The 17508-nt window shown below is 41.8% G+C and overlaps 1 protein-coding gene across 3 annotated transcripts in view; it reads right to left on the reverse strand.

Moving 5' to 3' along the window:
- Nucleotides 1-17508, reverse strand: part of LIMS1 (LIM zinc finger domain containing 1) — a 100217-nt gene that overhangs the window by 42924 nt on the left and 39785 nt on the right. The window contains exon 1 of one of the 3 annotated variants that reach the window (XM_056556028.1): nucleotides 13419-13659. The exons of the other annotated variants lie outside the window; for them this stretch is intronic. Within the exon in view, the coding sequence (XP_056412003.1) occupies nucleotides 13419-13525 (107 nt within the window). The 5' untranslated portion in view covers nucleotides 13526-13659. Of the gene's footprint in view, nucleotides 1-13418; nucleotides 13660-17508 lie in introns of those variants that run through there. 3 annotated transcript variants of the gene reach the window in all.

Genomic DNA, 17508 nt, shown 5'->3' on the forward strand with positions numbered 1-17508 from the left:
TTTGGTACACACTTTATTTCTTGCTATTTCTGACCAGCTGAGTAGCTGCCATTGCCTGGTCTTCCTACCTAAACCTTGGGGGTGAGGAAAAGCAATAGTAATTCTCTGTGTTCCAAAAAGAAAATAATTTCTTCTGTAGTATTCAGCAGCTAATAAGTACTGGAAGGATTAAGATTTTTTAATAGAAGTAATTTACAAATTTGTTTAACTTTCTGGCACCAGTTGATTTAAAAATAAATAAATAAATAAAAACGTTTTCCACCAGACTACCCCTTTAAGTTTTATTTAAACTTTCTATAATTTTAATATATATATATCTATTGTGTGTGTGTGTCTGTCTGTGTGTGTGTGTGCGCATTCATAGTTTGAAATGAGTGTCCGAAAAAAAAACAAAAAAACCTGAACTTGATAGGGGTACTCCACTTGTGAATCTGCAATACTGTATCAAGGCAAATTCATGGCAGAAATCCTGTTTGCCATGTAAACTTACCCTTAACCTTTCACCTTTGGTTGTACACACATCTGGGTAAACCGACATGGCCAGGTGTATCAGTGTTTTTACTATGTGACATGTAGAAGGAAAACAGGAGCCATGATGAACTGTCTCATAAAGAGACATCCTGTACTGGAAATCCTCTCACATGCCTGAAATCCTTATAGGGCTGTATTCTGTTTCACAGCCAGACTCTCTGGCATTGGGTTGCATTGCTTATTATAGAAATGGTAGCACACAGCGCTCCCCTCCAAGCCTGACCTTTACACAAAGTGGGACATCAGAGAGGCGGCTGGAAACCACTACTTCTGGGATATACATAAGAAGGCCTCAGGATTACACATTGGTATATCTAAATCTGGCCACAGGCACAAGGTGAATTCCAGCATTCAGATGGTCACAAGACTATAAGAATTGGCAACATTTACCGTATATACTCGAGTATAAGCCGAGTTTTTCAGCACGATTTTTCATGCTGAAAACACCCCCCTCGGCTTATACTCGAGTGAACTCTCCACCCGCAGTGGTCTTCAACCTGCGGACCTCCAGAGGTTTCAAAACTACAACTCCCAGCAAGCCCGGGCAGCCATTGGCTGTCCGGGCTTGCTGGGAGTTGTAGTTTTGAAACCTCCGGAGGTCCGCAGGTTGAAGACCACTGCGGCCTTCGACATCATCCAGCCCCCTCTCACCCCCTTTAGTTCTGTACAGTACTCACCTCCGCTCGGCGCTGGTCCGGTGCTGCAGGACTGTCCGGTGAGAAGGTTGTCCGGTGGGATAGTGGTTCCGGGCTGCTATCTTCACCGGGGAGGACTCTTCTAAGCGCTTCGGGCCCGGCCCCAGAATAGTGGCGTTGCCTTGACGACGACGCAGAGGTACGTTCATTACCAACGTACTTCTGCGTCATCGTCAAGGCAACGCCTCTATTCTGGGCCCGAAGCGTGGTGAAGAGGCGCCCCCGGTGAAGATAGCAGCCCGGAACCACTATCCCACCGGACGACCTCCCCACCGGACAGCCCTGCAGCACCGGACCAGCGCCGAGCGGAGGCGATTACTGTACAGAACTAAAGGGGGTGAGAGGGGGCTGGATGATGTCGAAGGCCGCAGTGGTCTTCAACCTGTGGACCTCCAGAGGTTTCAAAACTACAACTCCCAGCAAGCCCGGACAGCCGATGGCTGCCCGGGCTTGCTGGGAGTTGTAGTTTTGAAACCTCTGGAGGTCCGCAGGTTGAAGACCACTGAGGGCGGATGATGACAAGGGGATGATGAAGGGGGGGGGTGGGATGATGACAAGGGGATGATGAAGGGGGGTGGGGATGATGACAAGGGGATGATGAAGGGGGGGTGTGGGATGATGACAAGGGGATGATGAAGGGGGGTGGGGATGATGACAAGGGGATGATGAAGGGGGGGGGTGTGGGATGATGGCAAGGGGATGATGACAGGTGATGATGATGAGGGTCTGGATGATGACAGGCGGTGATGATTATGAGGATGTTAATGACGGGGGTCTGGATGATGACAGGGGGGGATGATGTATTTCCCACCCTAGGCTTATACTCGAGTCAATAACTTTTCCTGGGATTTTGGGTTGAAATTAGGGGCCTCGGCTTATACTCGGGTCGGCTTATACTCGAGTATATACGGTACCATATTTTATTATAGGCGCAGCAAAAGTCTGTACATTTATTTCCATAATTACCATTTAGCAGATGTGTCCCTGTCATGTAACAAAACTTTTGACATGTCACAGACACATGTGAAAAGCTTTGATCAGTCAGGGTCTAGGGGTTCAGAATCTCACAGATCATTAGAAGGAGCCAGGAGAAGCCCACAACCGTGCACTTCACTCTCTGCCTGGTGGCACCAGAAGGCCCCAGAATATGTCTAAGGAGCCTCAGACTACGTTCACACGGCTAAGGCTATGCTCACATGGATTAAAATGTGCAGAATATCTGCCTGGGAAAACAAAGGCGAACATTCCGAACATTTGCTTGCTTTGGCAGCACTAGGACCGCTCAGAATGTGCACAGTGCAGCAGAATCCTATTGAAATCCTGCCGGTAAATTCCACCATGTGAACATAGACTAAGTCCTGCAATTGGACAAAGGTAACAGCTGGAAGAAGACAGAAGACTCTAAAAAAAATGAGGATCTGGAGAAAAAAAAGTTAGAAAGTGAAAAGAATATATAACTTAGGCTGCATTCACACCACGTTTTTGCAATACAGTTCCCGTATCAGGTTTTTGATGAAAAACGGATTCCTCAAAACCTGACTAAACTGTATCAAATGTGTGTACAAATTTTAACCCGTATACAGTTAAAAACCGTATACGGTTTTAAAAAAAGATGTCCGGTTGCATCCGTTTTTTAAGGGAAAAAAGTATAAGTTTTTAACTTTTCACTCCATTATGAATAAAGTTTCACTTGTTTGATTGAAATTCCAAGAAAAAAAAAACTGTGCAAAGTCAAAAACCTTATGGTGAAAACCGGATGGAACCGTACGCACATACAGTTCTGTACTGTTCCCATTGACTCCCATGTTAAAAAAAAAAACGTATACGGTTTAATACAGTTTTTCACCCGGACCAAAAATCGTGGTAGGCTACGGTTTTGGGTACGGGAAAAAAAACTGACAAAACCTTACCAGGATGCAAGACGGACACAACCTGATGCATCGTTTGGCATACGGTTTTCAATGGAGAGTCAATACATATGGTTATCAATACGGTTCCGTGCGGTTTTCACATTGAAAACGTATACGGGAACTGTATTGCAAAAACGTGGTGTGAATGCACCCTTAGAGATACTAGAGTATGTCAATATTTTGGCATCTATTTCTAAAAGTAAGAGGAAGTGCAGCCATATTGGCTATTACATTTGGATTGTTTTCTATGTTTTTATTTTTTTATCTGATGGTAAAAGAAAAGATTTACACATATGTTTTAGCAGGGAAATAAAAAAATAAATATAACTATGGAGGTCTATGGGAGAAAAACTGATGGCAACGCGTTTTCCTTTATCATGAATAAAAGGCATGTTTACATCAGAAACACGTTGACATCACTAGTTTGAGTTTGGAAAGGTCTTAAGCCTCATTGAAATAAAAGCATTTGACTCTGGTATCGCCTGGCTCTTCTCTACTTGCACCAAGTCTCGGGAACTGTCCAAAGCACTAACCAATCCCCATAGCAAACCCTACTGCTCTGGATAGTTCCTGACTCTGACAGAGTTGACTGTACAAACTTTAGGAGCTCTGTGGTCATTAGGGGGAGATTTATCAAAACCTGTGCAAATCAAAAGTTGACCAGTTGCCCATAGCAACCAAATTTCATTTTTTGAAAAGGCCTCTGAAAAAAAACCAAAAAAAAAAACAAAACAATTGATTGGTTGGTATGGGTAACTGGTTGACTTCTCTTCTGCACAGATTTTGATAAATCTCCCCCATTGACTATAGACTGGGATTAGGAGCTATATGCCGCAGGTGTCAGCTGAATCTTACAGCATACACCTGTCTGCAACTGCCCACATCAGACTTCAATTTGATCCCAGCAGTGTAACCCTCTGCATGCCAGGATCAACAATCGATCGTGGCATGCAGAGAGTGAACTGAGAGGTGCCACATCTGTCAGGGCTCTTTTTTTGGCCTACAGCAAATGTCAATATACAATTATTTGCAAAATCGAAAAAAAAATTGGGGGGGGGAGGGGGGGGGATGCAAATATTCCCTCAAAAAAGTGCTCAGCCAATCACCAGGCTGAGAAGAGACCCTGCTGTCACTCAAGCTTATCTCTAAGGGTGGGGGCCAAAGCATGCTGAAGATGGGCGAGTAGCCAGGCCCTGCTCAGGAGACTATGGGCCCCAGCATTCGGGCCACCCGCAATCAGACACTGTTCCCCTATCATGTGTAAGTTTTACTTCCCTCGAGTACCAAGGTTTGGTTTCCACACAGGTTTTTTGTTTTTTTCTGAGCCAAAAATCAAGTAGAAAAGGAGAAGTCTAGGTTCTTCCTTTATATTTCCAATTCCTTTTTAATCCACTTCTGACTTTGGCTCAAAAAATGCAGTGGCAGTATTCCAAAAACTGCCAGAAAAAAAACATGCGTGGAAACCTGGCCTAAAAAAAAAAAAAAAAAGTCACAGAAGTCCTTTGTGCCACATGTGAACTGACCGACTGTTTCCCATAAATATGTATTTTTTTTTTAACAAATAGTCCCAAAAAACAGGGTGTGAACATAGCCCTGGAGTGCCCATAAAGGTAGCAGTTGTGCCACGGTCACTTCCTGCTGGTAGGCGGCATATTTCATCCTAGCAAACCCTTATGCTTGATCCTTGTCATTCCTGCTACCAAGTGCCCAATAGGCCTTACTATTTTGAACATCAGATTGTGCAACGGAAAGAGCTTTATTTTAATTATTCTTTTCTGTATCAAGGGACTTAAACCATTATGTTAGAGGCTACATGTCATGGGAAAAATATCTGTTGTGCAGAAAGGCATGGCATGTGAAGGAGGAGAGTGTGCCTCACATACTGATACCCTAAGGCTACAAAAAACAAAACCACACCTATCAATTCTCGCAACACGTGTAACACCATTCATCCAGTGGTACAAATGCAGTAACTGCCAAAATTGTGTTCAGGTCACCTTGTACACAACATCTCATATCAGAACTGTACACAAAGCAGATTTGCAACTTTGGATTTGTTTTTGCACAGTGCACTTTACGGTAAAAATGACATTATCTTCATTCCGTAGGTCAAAGTCATTAAAACGATATCCAATTTATAACGTTTTTCTATTTTCAATTATTGTGCTACTATAAAAACACATTATTTTTTTTTAAACAAAATTAGTCTATGCTTAAAATTGTCCTCTTCTGACCCCAATAACTTTTTTTCTCTATATACAGGGCTGTATGATTATTTATATTTTAGCAGCGGGATCACTGTGCCCTGTCATTACTGGTGCGGTCCCAGCTGCTCCCCCATGGATACTTACGCATACTTACCTGTACTATTATGCCATGGTATGCTAGGTAGCAGACAGCAAGGGCAAAGAGATACTGTCTACTCATGTCAGTGTTTACCAACCAGGGATCCTTCAGCGGTTACAAAACCACAACTCCCAGCATGCCCAGACAGCCAAAGGGTGGTTGGGAAACACTGACTCATGTACAGGGTACTCTAGAACAGTCGAGAGCTTTAATAATCGATTTAACAAGAGATTGATAAAGCCAAGCACAGAGCACACAGATCTTCAATGGAACCACATTGATCTGTATGAAGGATCAAATGATTCCTCCTAAAAGTCCCCTTAAGGAACTAATAAAGTGTAAATAATAAAAAAAGGTTAAATAAAAGTTAAAAAAAACAAAAAAAAAACACACCTATTAACCCCTCCCATATTAAAAGTTTGAATCACCCCCCTTTTCCCAAATTCCATATAAAAAATATATAAACATAATAAAAACAAACATGTGGTATCACCGAGTGCATAAATGTCCGAACTATAAAAATGTTAATTAAACCGCATGGTTAATGAATTCCAAAGTCTCTTTTTGGTCACTTTGTATACCCTAAAAAAATGTATAAAAAGCGCTCAAAAAGTCTCATCAAAACAAAAACGGTACCACTAAAAACTTCAGCTCACTGTACAAAAAATGAGCCCTCATACATCCCTGTATATGGAAAAATAAAAAAAAGTTATAGGGGTCAGAAGATGACAATTTTAAACATACAAATTTTGATGCATGTAGTTAAAGTAATAAAATAAAACCAATATAAATTAGGTATCTTTGCAACCGTATGGACCTACAAAATAAAGATATGGTGTTATTTTTACTGAAAAGTGCACTGTGTAGAATTGGAATCCCCCCCAAAAAATTTTTTTCCAATTTTGCCCCGCAAATATTTTTTTTTCTGGTTTTGCTGTAAATTTTATGGTGAAATTATTGAATTGACATCAAAGTATAATTGGTGGCGCAAAAAATAAGCCCTCATATGGGTTTGTAGGTTCGAAATTGAAAGCGTTCAGATTTTTAGAAGGTGAGGTGGAAAATACGAAAGTGCAAAAATGAAAAAAAAAAATCGAATAAAAAAAACAAAAAACTGGTCCTTAAGGGGTTAAGTTGAAAGAAAAAAAAAACCTCAGTATTTTTGGACTTACCACAAGACTGACCACAGGACTGTATTGCTTGTCTAAGGCTAGGTTCAGACTACGGAATTACCGCCTGCAATTTTGCTTTGAAATTGCAGGCGGAAATTCCGCTTTCTAAAATGTCTAGTGTAGTGAATGATTTTCCGTTCACAAATTCACAAAGTTCACAAAATCCGCTTAGAAATTTTCCTCCTGAAGAAAGGGGTTGCTCTTTCTTCAGGCGGAAATCCGCGCGGAACACATTGCAGTCTATTGGAGACTGCAGTGTCCGCGCGGTCCTAGCGCCGACTGAAATTTTCTGCCTGGAGATTCCGTAGTCTGAACCTAGCCTAATACATTGACCACCCATATAAAAAGTTACACAAAAAGATGTATCAGTTTGTGTAAGTTTTTGTACTCATCTGTTATCTGCTTTTTTTTTTCGTTTTACAAAGGGTTTGGTGTCCTTTATATAAAAAAAAAATAAAAAAATAAACAAAAAAGAACTTGTTACAACATTGTAGTCAATGCAAACTGTATGAGCACACGATTGCACCCAGTTTTTCAGGTATAAAGTAAAAAAAATAAAAATAAAACAAAGGATTCAAAACAGTATGGCAAAATAGTGATGAGAATGTAGCCTAACACAGGACACTGGCATGGTGTGCATGTAACTTTTACATAGATAGATAAAATGGTGACCACTATGCCTTACCACTTTGGAAAAGCAACACTGTTTGGGATAGGTGATCTAGCTGACTTACTTCCCAGTAATATCCCTGTTCATTTTTTAACTCACGAATCAGTTTTATGTAGGTCCATTGTAAACATACAACTGAAGCCACCTCCGTAACCATGTTAACGTGACTGTTGCTTCAGACCCTATGCTTTACACCAGTGGTCTCCAAACTACGGACCTCCAGAGGTGCATAACACTAAGCATGCCCTGACAGCTAAAGGCTGGAACAGCTGGAGGTCCACAGTTTTAAGACATTTACTATACATAATACATGCATTATACAGTACGAAATGAACTGCTGAAGGAAGGGCTCTTGCCCCGAAACGCGTCCAGTGTATTTAATAGAGATCTGTAGTGCAATATAACTTATCCCCTATCTGAAGGATAGGGGATAAGTTATAGATTGCGGGGGGTCAGAGCGCTGGAGCCCCCCAGGATCTTCTGGACGGGGTCGCAGCAGTATGCTGGAAAGGAGGCGTTCCGTCCCTGCATGATGCGGCGGCCGACACCCCCCCCCCCTCCATGTACACCATAGAGATACATGGAGGGGGCGTGTCTGCTGCGGCTTTCTGCTGGGGACAAAACTTCACTTCCTGCAGACTGCCGCGGTCCCGTCCAGGATAGGGGATAAATTATTTTGCACTGGAATACTCCTTTAATACGTATATGTATAATCCTTGTATGCAAAGACGCGCGCTTCTCACCCACAAGGATGCCATTATTCACCTATTGCCATCATCCAGTCTGGAGGCGGCGACAATATCTGCTATCGGGACCCTGCTTACCAATGCATTATAGTACGTGAATATCTTTTAGTGGCTTTATAGCTTCTCCACATCACTGGCCACTAGAACAGCAGAGAATTTTTGCTAACACCAGCAGTCATTACGGGACTTGCAGTCCTTCTTCCTACATTTGAATATCATTGCCTTACAGCCTCTCCACATCATCAGATATCAGAACCAGCGGAGAGACCTCGCTAACATCAACGGGCATTACGGGCCTTGCAGTCCTTCATCTTATGTTGCAGTGCACTAAATAAATATATATAAAAATACTGCCCATTATTAATAACGGACGTTAATTTGTGACGGGAGAGTGAACGGAAGAAATAGTACATGCACTGTTTCTCCCGTTACTATCTTCCGTCACAAAATAATGTCAGTTATTAATAACTGATAATGTAAAAATCCCATAGACTATAATGGGATTCTCTAACGGCCCTATGGGCTTTTGTAACGGCTGTTTAACAGCCGATTTTCAGGTTTTTTATAACGGACGTTTATAAACGGATCAATTTTATAGTGTGAAAGCAGCCTAAAATAACACATCTTAGATCTGAACGAATGAACTAACCGTATGAAATACTTTAGTCTTTACATAGTTGAATGAGCTGACAACAAAATCACACAAAAATTATCAATGGAAATCAAATTTATCAACCCATGGAGATCTGGATATGGAGTCACACTCAAAATCAAAGAGGAAAACCACACTACAGGCTGATCCAACTTTGATGTAATGTCCTTAAAACAAGTCTAAATGAGGCTCAGTAGTGTGTGTGGCCTCCACGTGCCTGTATGACCTCCCTACAATGCCTGTGCATGCTCCTGATGAGGTGGTGGATGGTCTCCTGAGGGATGTCCTCCCAGACGTGGACTAAAGCATCCGCCAACTCCTGGACAGTCTGTGGTGCAACGTGGCGGCGGTGGATGGAGTGAGACATGATGTACCAGTTGTGCTCAATCGGATTCAGGTCTGGGGAACGGGCGGGCCAGTCCATAGCATCAATGCCTTCCTCTTGCAGGAACTGCTGACACACTTCAGCCACATGAGGTCTAGCATTGTCTTGCATTAGGAGGAACCCAGGGCCAACTGCACCAGAATATGGTCTCACAAGGGGTCTGAGGATCTCATCTCAGTACCTAATGGCAGTCAGGCTACCTCTGGCAAGCACATGGAGGGCTGTGCGACCCCCCAAAGAAATGCCACCCCCACATCCATTACTGACCCACCGCCAAACTGGTCATGCTGGAGGATGTTGCAGGCAGCAGAATGTTCTCCACAGCATCTCCAGACTCTGTCACGTGTGTCACGTGCTTAGTATGAACCTGCTTTCATTTGTGAAGAGCACAGGGCGCCAGTGGTGAAAATGCCAATCTTGGTGTTCTCTGGCAAAAGCCAAATGTCCTGTACGGTGTTGGGCTGTAAGCACAACCCCCACCTGTGGACGTTGGGCCCTCATACCACCCTAATGGAGTCTGTTTCTGACCGTTTGAGTTGACACATGCACATTTGTGGCCTGCTGGAGGTCCTTTTGCAGGGCTCTGGCAGTGCTCCCCCTTGCTCCTCCTTGAACAAAGGCAGAGGTATTTGTCTTGCTGCTGGATTGTTGCCCTCCTACGGCCTCATCCACGTCTCCGGAGGTATTGGCCTGTCGCCTGGTAGCACCTCCATGCTTTGGACACTATGCTGTCAGACACAGCAAACCTTCTTGCCACAGCTCGCATTGATGTGCCATCCTGGATGAGCTGCACTACCTGAGCCACTTGTGTGGCTTGTAGACTCAGTCTCATGCTACCACTAGAGTGAAAGCAGCGCCAAGCATTTAAAAGTGACCAAAACATCAGCCAGGAAGCATAGGAACTGAGAAGTGGTCTGTGGTTACCACCTGCAGAACCACTCCTTTATTGGGGGTGTCTTGCTAATTGCCTATAATTTCCACCTGTTGTCTGTTCCATTTGCACAACAGCATGTGAAATTGATTGTCAATCAGTGTTACTTCCTGAGTGGACAGTGTGATTTCACAGAAGTGTGACTGACTTGGAGTTACATTGTGTTGTTTAAGTGTTCCCTTTATGTTTTTGAAGCTGTGCATTATTATATCCTGGGACAGTGTTTCCCAACCAGGGTGCCTCCAGCTGGGCAAGACTACAACTCCCAGCCTTCGGCTGTCCAGGCATGCTGGGAATTGTAGTTTTGCAACAGCTGGAGGCACCCTGGTTGGGAAACACTGCCCTATGAGTTGTATCTATTTACAAATTGAGAGATTACGTTCATCTAGAATCATTAATCACAGCTTATTTACTAAAGAACTGCTACTTTATTTAGCAACAATACTGCTACTATTACCACGCTGTCTATACTAAATCATCACTCTCTCCAAAAACGCAGTAATCATATTGCTACCAATATTTTGTTTATATATTCTAATCCTAATTTTTACTACACTTCTATCTCACTGCAGTTCTTCTTTCACTTATTTTTCATAAATTTTTTTTAATTGTGGTAATTAATGTACATTTTCCATATAACTACGAGGACTGCTACACTGAAGCTCTGCCCATTTACACAACATTAAAGACCAGTCTTTTTTTTTTACAGCAAGGAAAGAATAAAAAGGTACAATCGTATATACTGCACATATACTGAGGACAGATTGTGCACCTCTATACCTATCCAGTATTTACCGCCATTCTGATCGCTGCCATCAATAAAAGATTGAATGAAACCAGACACCTGTATAAAACGTCAATGCCTGTCAGGAGTGAGTAAGAGCAGAATCATGTGCATACAACCCACTCAATATCCTGTTTCTCACCCAGTTTCACATATAGTGCCGCTCATGATATAAAAAAATAAAATAAATAAATAAAAATTAAATTATATATCTCAAATATGTGAAGTATCACAGCTTAAACTGTCTTTGTGAAGCTCTGTTCATACAGTATTATGGCTGCTCTTTTGCTTGATCCATTAAGAATAAGTATTCCTGGAGTATATACCAAACATTTTTAATATTGTCTTATCAACCTGATGTATGTTAAAGGTCTCCTGTTGGCCCTTGTCTTACACTTGCCAGTGTCCTGGGCATACATTCCAGTGTACACACCAAACATACACTATAAAATCAGCCAAACGGTCCCGTCACCGAGAGGATACCCCCGCGTCCCACGTTCACTCTCCCCTGCTCGTTTCCTATGTTTGAAGACATGGAATAAAGAAACCACTTACATAAGAATACCTGGGTCGGTGTGGTGAGTTGCTCCGTTTTCCTATCTCTTTGCTACATATATATAGATTTGCAAATTGCTTCTATTAAAAAATCCCAATCCTTCCAGTACTTCTTATCAGCGGCTGTATAATATACAGGAAGTTTTCTTCTTTTTGAATTTCCTTTCTGCCTGACCACAGTGCTCTCTGCTGACACCTCTGTCCAAGTCAGGAACTGCCCAGAGCAAAAAGAGGTTTGCTTTGGGGATTTGCTCCTACTCTGGACAGTTCCTGACATGGACAGAGGTGTCAGCAGAGAGAACTTGTGGTCAGGCAGAAAGGAAATTCAAAAAGAAAAGAACTTCCTGTGTATTATACAGCAGCTGATAAGTACCAGAAGGACTGGGATTTTTTAATAGAAGTAATTTACAAATCTGTTTAACTTTCTGGCACCAGTTGGTTTATAAGAAAACGTTTTCCACTGGAGTACCCCTTTAAAGGGGTACCCCTTTAAAGGGGTACTCTGGTGAATTATAATTTTTTTTTCTCAAATCAACTGGTGCCAGAAAGTTAAACAGATATGTAAATTACTTCCATTAAAAAAAGCTTTATCTTTCCAGTACTTATCAGCTGCTGTATGCACCACAGGAAGTTGAGTAGTTATTTTTCAGTTTTACCACAGTGCTCTCTGCTGACACCTCTTTCCATGTCAGGAACTGTCTAGAGCAGGATAGGTTTTGCCATGGGGATTTGCTCCTATACTGGACAGTTCCTGACTCAGGCAGAGGTGTCAGCAGAGAGCACTGTGGTCAGACAGAAAAGAACAACTCAACTTCCTTTGGAGCATTTTTTAAGAGAAGTGATTTACAAATCTGTTTAACTTTCTGGAGCCAGTTGATAAGAAAAAAAAATTGTTTTCCACCAGAGTACCCCTTTAATATAACGCACACATTGAAAAATGAATGCAGAGTGCTATCCTATGTAGAAGCCACAATGACAACAGTAGACACGGGTCCGTAACAGCATTAATCTGGACATCCTAACAGATCAGGTGACAAGGTTAGGATTGGAGCAGAGAACACACACAATAGACGAAGATAACATATGCTTTAGCGGAGCACACCCAGTAAATGCTACGCAAACTCAACGAGAATACATTTAGAAGCCACGCCAGTTTCCATTGACTAAGACAATTTTCCCTAGATTGGGAGAGACCTTTCTGACACTATAGGGTCTGCCATTACAATGCTATTCGGCCAACATCAGACCGATTTAAAATGATATTTACAATAGAAGCAACTTTCCTCTAAACTCAAAACAGGGGATAAACCATATGTACTATAACGGAATCGCCCTCACTGTATCCCATAATGCCAGACACTATTAGCCATTAGCATTACATTGAAGATGACAACAGACATGCAGTCAAGCTGAAAAGAATTCCAGCTCTGGGGATCAGCCCTGGCCGCTGCCTGCCCATGGGAGGTCAGAAGTAGTTCTACCACATTCTTTTCTCTAAAGCCCCTTCAGTCAGCACTGGCAGCCTGTGTGGAGCAGATAGCAGTACAAACAGGATCCAACATGCTCCAGGATATCAGAGGAGAAAGAGGGGAAGACGCAGCGCGGTGGCCGCAGCATTCTTAGCCTCCTAACACCTTGGTGCTGGACATTTCACGTGTGTGTGTAGACATGCAACTGACAGAAAACAGCCATAAAGGAACTGCGGTTTAACCCCTTACGTACAAGCATTCACACAACGTTATTAGGAAATCCACATTACAAACTAGTCCACCTAGCCAATACTAGCTATGACCTAATTCTGTAGATCTCCTTTAAACCGCACCAAACTGTTTGGCGTTCAGACTAAACAAGAATCTACAACAGTGTTTCCCAACCAGGGTGCCTCCAGCTGTTGCAAAACTACAACTCCCAGCATGCCCGGACAGCCGTTGGCTGTCCGGGCATGCTGGGAGTTGTAGTTTTGCAACAGCTGGAGGCGCCCTGGTTGGGAAACACTGATCTACAACATGAACTCCAGAGAGTAAAGTGACCACGGACTCACCTTAGTTTATCTCCATGGAATCCATTGAGCCCCAGACTGTCAGGACGCTCCTTCCTCCTCCTGTACAGGTCTGACTGTGACAAGGCTTTCAGCTGCAGTGCGTTCATTTTTTGAATATTTTTTTTTTTTTTTGTAAGAACACAAAAATGTAAAGAAAAAAACCTGCAGTATAAGCTTAGCCTGCAGAGATAGAGTGGAGTGCCCGCACACCTGCACTACACAGGCTGCTGAGAATCCTTTGCCAGAAGCACTAACAGCCTCTTCCTGTTTCTAGCACACACCCTCACCCAGGCCACTACGGTATGCTCCCTTATCACCTACACACCTATGGGACGACGCTACACAACTGCACGCTCTTTGTAAGGCTGGCTGGAGGCGGCCTCCATGGCTCTTCTTTGTCCTCTATGCACACAGTGCCATTGTTGTGCTAAGTGGACAGTCACCCACACACCATAATGTCACATTATGCAAGAAAGGACACTGCACAAAACTACTAGCACAGCCAACACAGTGACACTGGGACACGTCACATCACTGCCGGTAATGTCACCATTTACATTCCACTCTATGGAGACATGTAACTTAAAGGGGTACTCCGGTGGAAAACTGGTGCCAGAAAGTGAAACAGTTTAGTAAATTACTTCTATTAAAAAATCTTAATCCTTCCAGTACTTATTAGCTGCTGAATATGACAGAAGAAATTCTTTTCTTTTTGGAACACAGAGCTCTCTTCTGACATCATGACCACAGTGCTCTCTGATGACATCTCTGTCCATTTTAAGAACTGTCCAGAGTAGGAGAAAATCCCCATAACAAACATATGCTGCTCTGGACAGTTCCTAAAATGGACAGAGGTGTCAGCAGGGAGCACTGTGGTCATGATGTCAGAAGAGAGCTCTGTGTTCCAAAAAGAAAATAATTTCTTCTGTCATATTCAGCAGCTAATAAGTACTGGAAGGATTAAGATTTTTTAATAGAAGTAATTTACAAATCTGTTTCACTTTCTGGCATCAGTTGATTTAAAAAATAAATATTTTTTTTTTCCACCAGAGTACCCCTTTAACCAGGACCCATCTAATGCTGCCATCTCATCACAGAGGATGTTGAACTGTACATGATCTCTTCCAATGACCCCACTTAACGTACAATATGTGAATATTCATTCTTGTTTAAGGGTTCTGTGCAGATTTGATGTGCTCAGTCATTCTGTTTACATCGAAATCTGCAGCAGAAAATCCTGCGCATCAAATCTGCGCAGAATACTGTACGTGTGAATAGACCATTAAGGGGTACTCCCTTGGAAAACTTTTTTTTTTTTAAATCAACTGGTGCCAGAAAGTTAAACAGATTTGTAAATTACTTCTATTAAAAAAAATCTTAATCCTTCCAGTACCAAGCTGCTGTATGCTCCAGAGAAAGTTCATTTCTTTTTGAATTTCCTTTCTGTCTGACCACAGTGCTCTCTGCTGACACCTCTGTCTATTTTACGAACTGTCCAGGGCAGGATAGGTTTGCTATGGGGATTTGCTCTTGCTCTGTACAGTTCCTAAAATGGACAGTGGTGGTAGCAGAGAGCATTTCAGAAAGGAAATTAGAAAAGAACTTCCTCTGGAGCATACAGCAGCTGATAAGTCCTGGAAGGATTAAGATTTTTAAATAGAAGTCATTTACAAATCTGTTTAACTTTCTGGCACCAGTTGATCTAAAATTTTCCTGTAGAGTACCCCTTTAGCTTGCTTTAACAGAAATACAAATTTTCACAATGGAAGTTTTCCTACACCCTGTCTGTCGCCAGTGTCTCCCCCAGTTACAGCAGATGACACCCTTTACAATCCAAAACGTGAGATACAATAGCAGTTTATAAACACAAACTCATAATACCAAAAAGTAGTTCTTTAACCCCTTAACAACAATGGACGTAAATGTACACCATGGTGCCGTGGTACTTAACGCACCATGACTTACATTTACACTCCGCCATGACCGCGAGCACCGGAACGGTTTGAGTCATGCGTGGCAGGTCTCGGCTGCTATTAGCAGCCAGGGACCCGGTGGTAATGGCGGACATCCACGATCGTGCGGATGTCCACCATTAACCCCTCAGATGCCGTGATCAATACAGATCACGGCATCTGCTGCCGTGGGGATCCGATCATCCATAATGGCGGAAGGAGGTCCCCTCACCTGCCTCCAGCCGTCTCCCGAGGTTTTCTGCTCTTGTCTTCTATGCATAGCACTGAACACTATTAGCAATCAAATGATTGCTATAAATAGTCCCCTATGGGGACTATTAAAGTGTAAAATAAGAAAGAAAAAAAGTGAAAAATCCCCTCCCCCAATAAAAATGTAAATCATCCGTTTTTCCCATTTTACCCCTAAAAAAATCGTACAAATTTTTTTTACATATTTGGTATCGCCACGTGTGTAAAAGTCTGAACTATCAAAATATATTGTTAATTATCCCTTGCGGTGAACAGCGTAAACGTAAAAAAAAAAATAAAGTCCAAAATTGGTGCATTTTTGTCACATTTTATTCTCAAAATTTTTTCATAAAAAAGTAAAATTTAAGCAAAAGTGGTGCTACAGATCACAGCGCAAATAAAGTAGCCCTCATACCACCCCGTATACAGAAAAATGAGAAAGTTATAGGTGGTCAAAATAGGGCAATTTCAAACATACTAATTTTGTTAAAATAGTTTTAGATTTCTTTTAAGCGGTACAATTATAGAAAAGCATATAACGTGGGTATCATTTTAATCATATTGACCCACAGAATAAAGAAAACATGTCATTTTTACCATAAAGTGCACAGTGTGAAAGCAAAACCTTCCAAAATTTGCTAAATTGACGTTTTGTTTTCATTTTTTCCACATAAATAATATTTTTTGGGCTGCGCCGTACATTTTATGGTAATATAAGTGATGTCATTACAAAGTAAACTTGGTGACGCAAAAAACAAGCACTCATGTGGGTCTGTGGATGGAAATATAAGAGTTATGATTTTACTCTTCGGATAAAGGTGCATTGTATTTGTCTACTGGTTACAGTAAAACATAAACCACCAAAAAGCATAAACCCCACTGCAAACCACAGAAGCATAATGCTTCACCCCACATCTGTGCTCGGGCTTCCTGCAGGAAAACACTGCAAACGATGAAGAGACTACAAAGAACATGAGGGGGAATTTATTACTGTGTAAATTACGTTTTTAGCCCTATGACGTGTGTTCTCAAAGAGGTGCATGTTCTTCATAAATATTAAAGAAACTAAGGTGTAGACAAGTTTGTTAGTGTGGATCAGGCTGGTGTGAAGTTGCGCAAAAATGTGCAACAATTTTAACCCCTCAAGGACATCAGTTCTTTATATTTCCACTTTAGTTTTTTTCTCCTTGCCTTTGAATAGCCATAACGCTTTCAATGTTATACCTACAGACCCATATACGGTGAAACTATTTTTTTACAAAATTGTGGGGGCAGGATTGGAAAAAAAACAAAAACAAAAATCCAAACATGATATTTTGTAACATTGGGGGGGGGGGGGGGGGGGGGTTGGGGGCTTTCGTTTCTATGCAGTGTACGTTTCAGTAAAAATTACATGTTCTATTTATTTTGAAGATCCCTACAATTACAATATCCTAACTTATATAGGTTTTGTTTTATTTGACTACTTTTAAAAAAAATTATAACTTTTTGTACGAAAATCAGAATGCTTAAAATTGACGTCTTCTGACCCCTATAACTTCTATTTTTCTGTATACAGGGCTATATGAGGGCTCATTTTATGGAGTCGTGGTCTGTAGTTTTTCAGTGATACATACCATTTTTGTTTTGATAGGACTTTTTGATCGCTTTGTATTATTTCTTAGGAATTCTGGACTTTCTTTTTTTTTTTTTTTTTTACTTCCGGCTGCGGCCATCATACTCGTGGAGGTAATCCAATACATACGAGGTGACAGGTGTGTACATGTGCTATGCCTCTTTCCCACTGGCTCATAATTATATATATATCTCTATCTATCTATCTATCTATCTATCTATCTATCTATCTATCTATCTATCTATCTATCTATCTATCTCGTGCTCCCCCAGTC

Source organism: Hyla sarda, chromosome 2, assembly GCF_029499605.1.
Source record: "Hyla sarda isolate aHylSar1 chromosome 2, aHylSar1.hap1, whole genome shotgun sequence".
Taxonomy (NCBI): Eukaryota; Metazoa; Chordata; class Amphibia; order Anura; family Hylidae; genus Hyla; species Hyla sarda.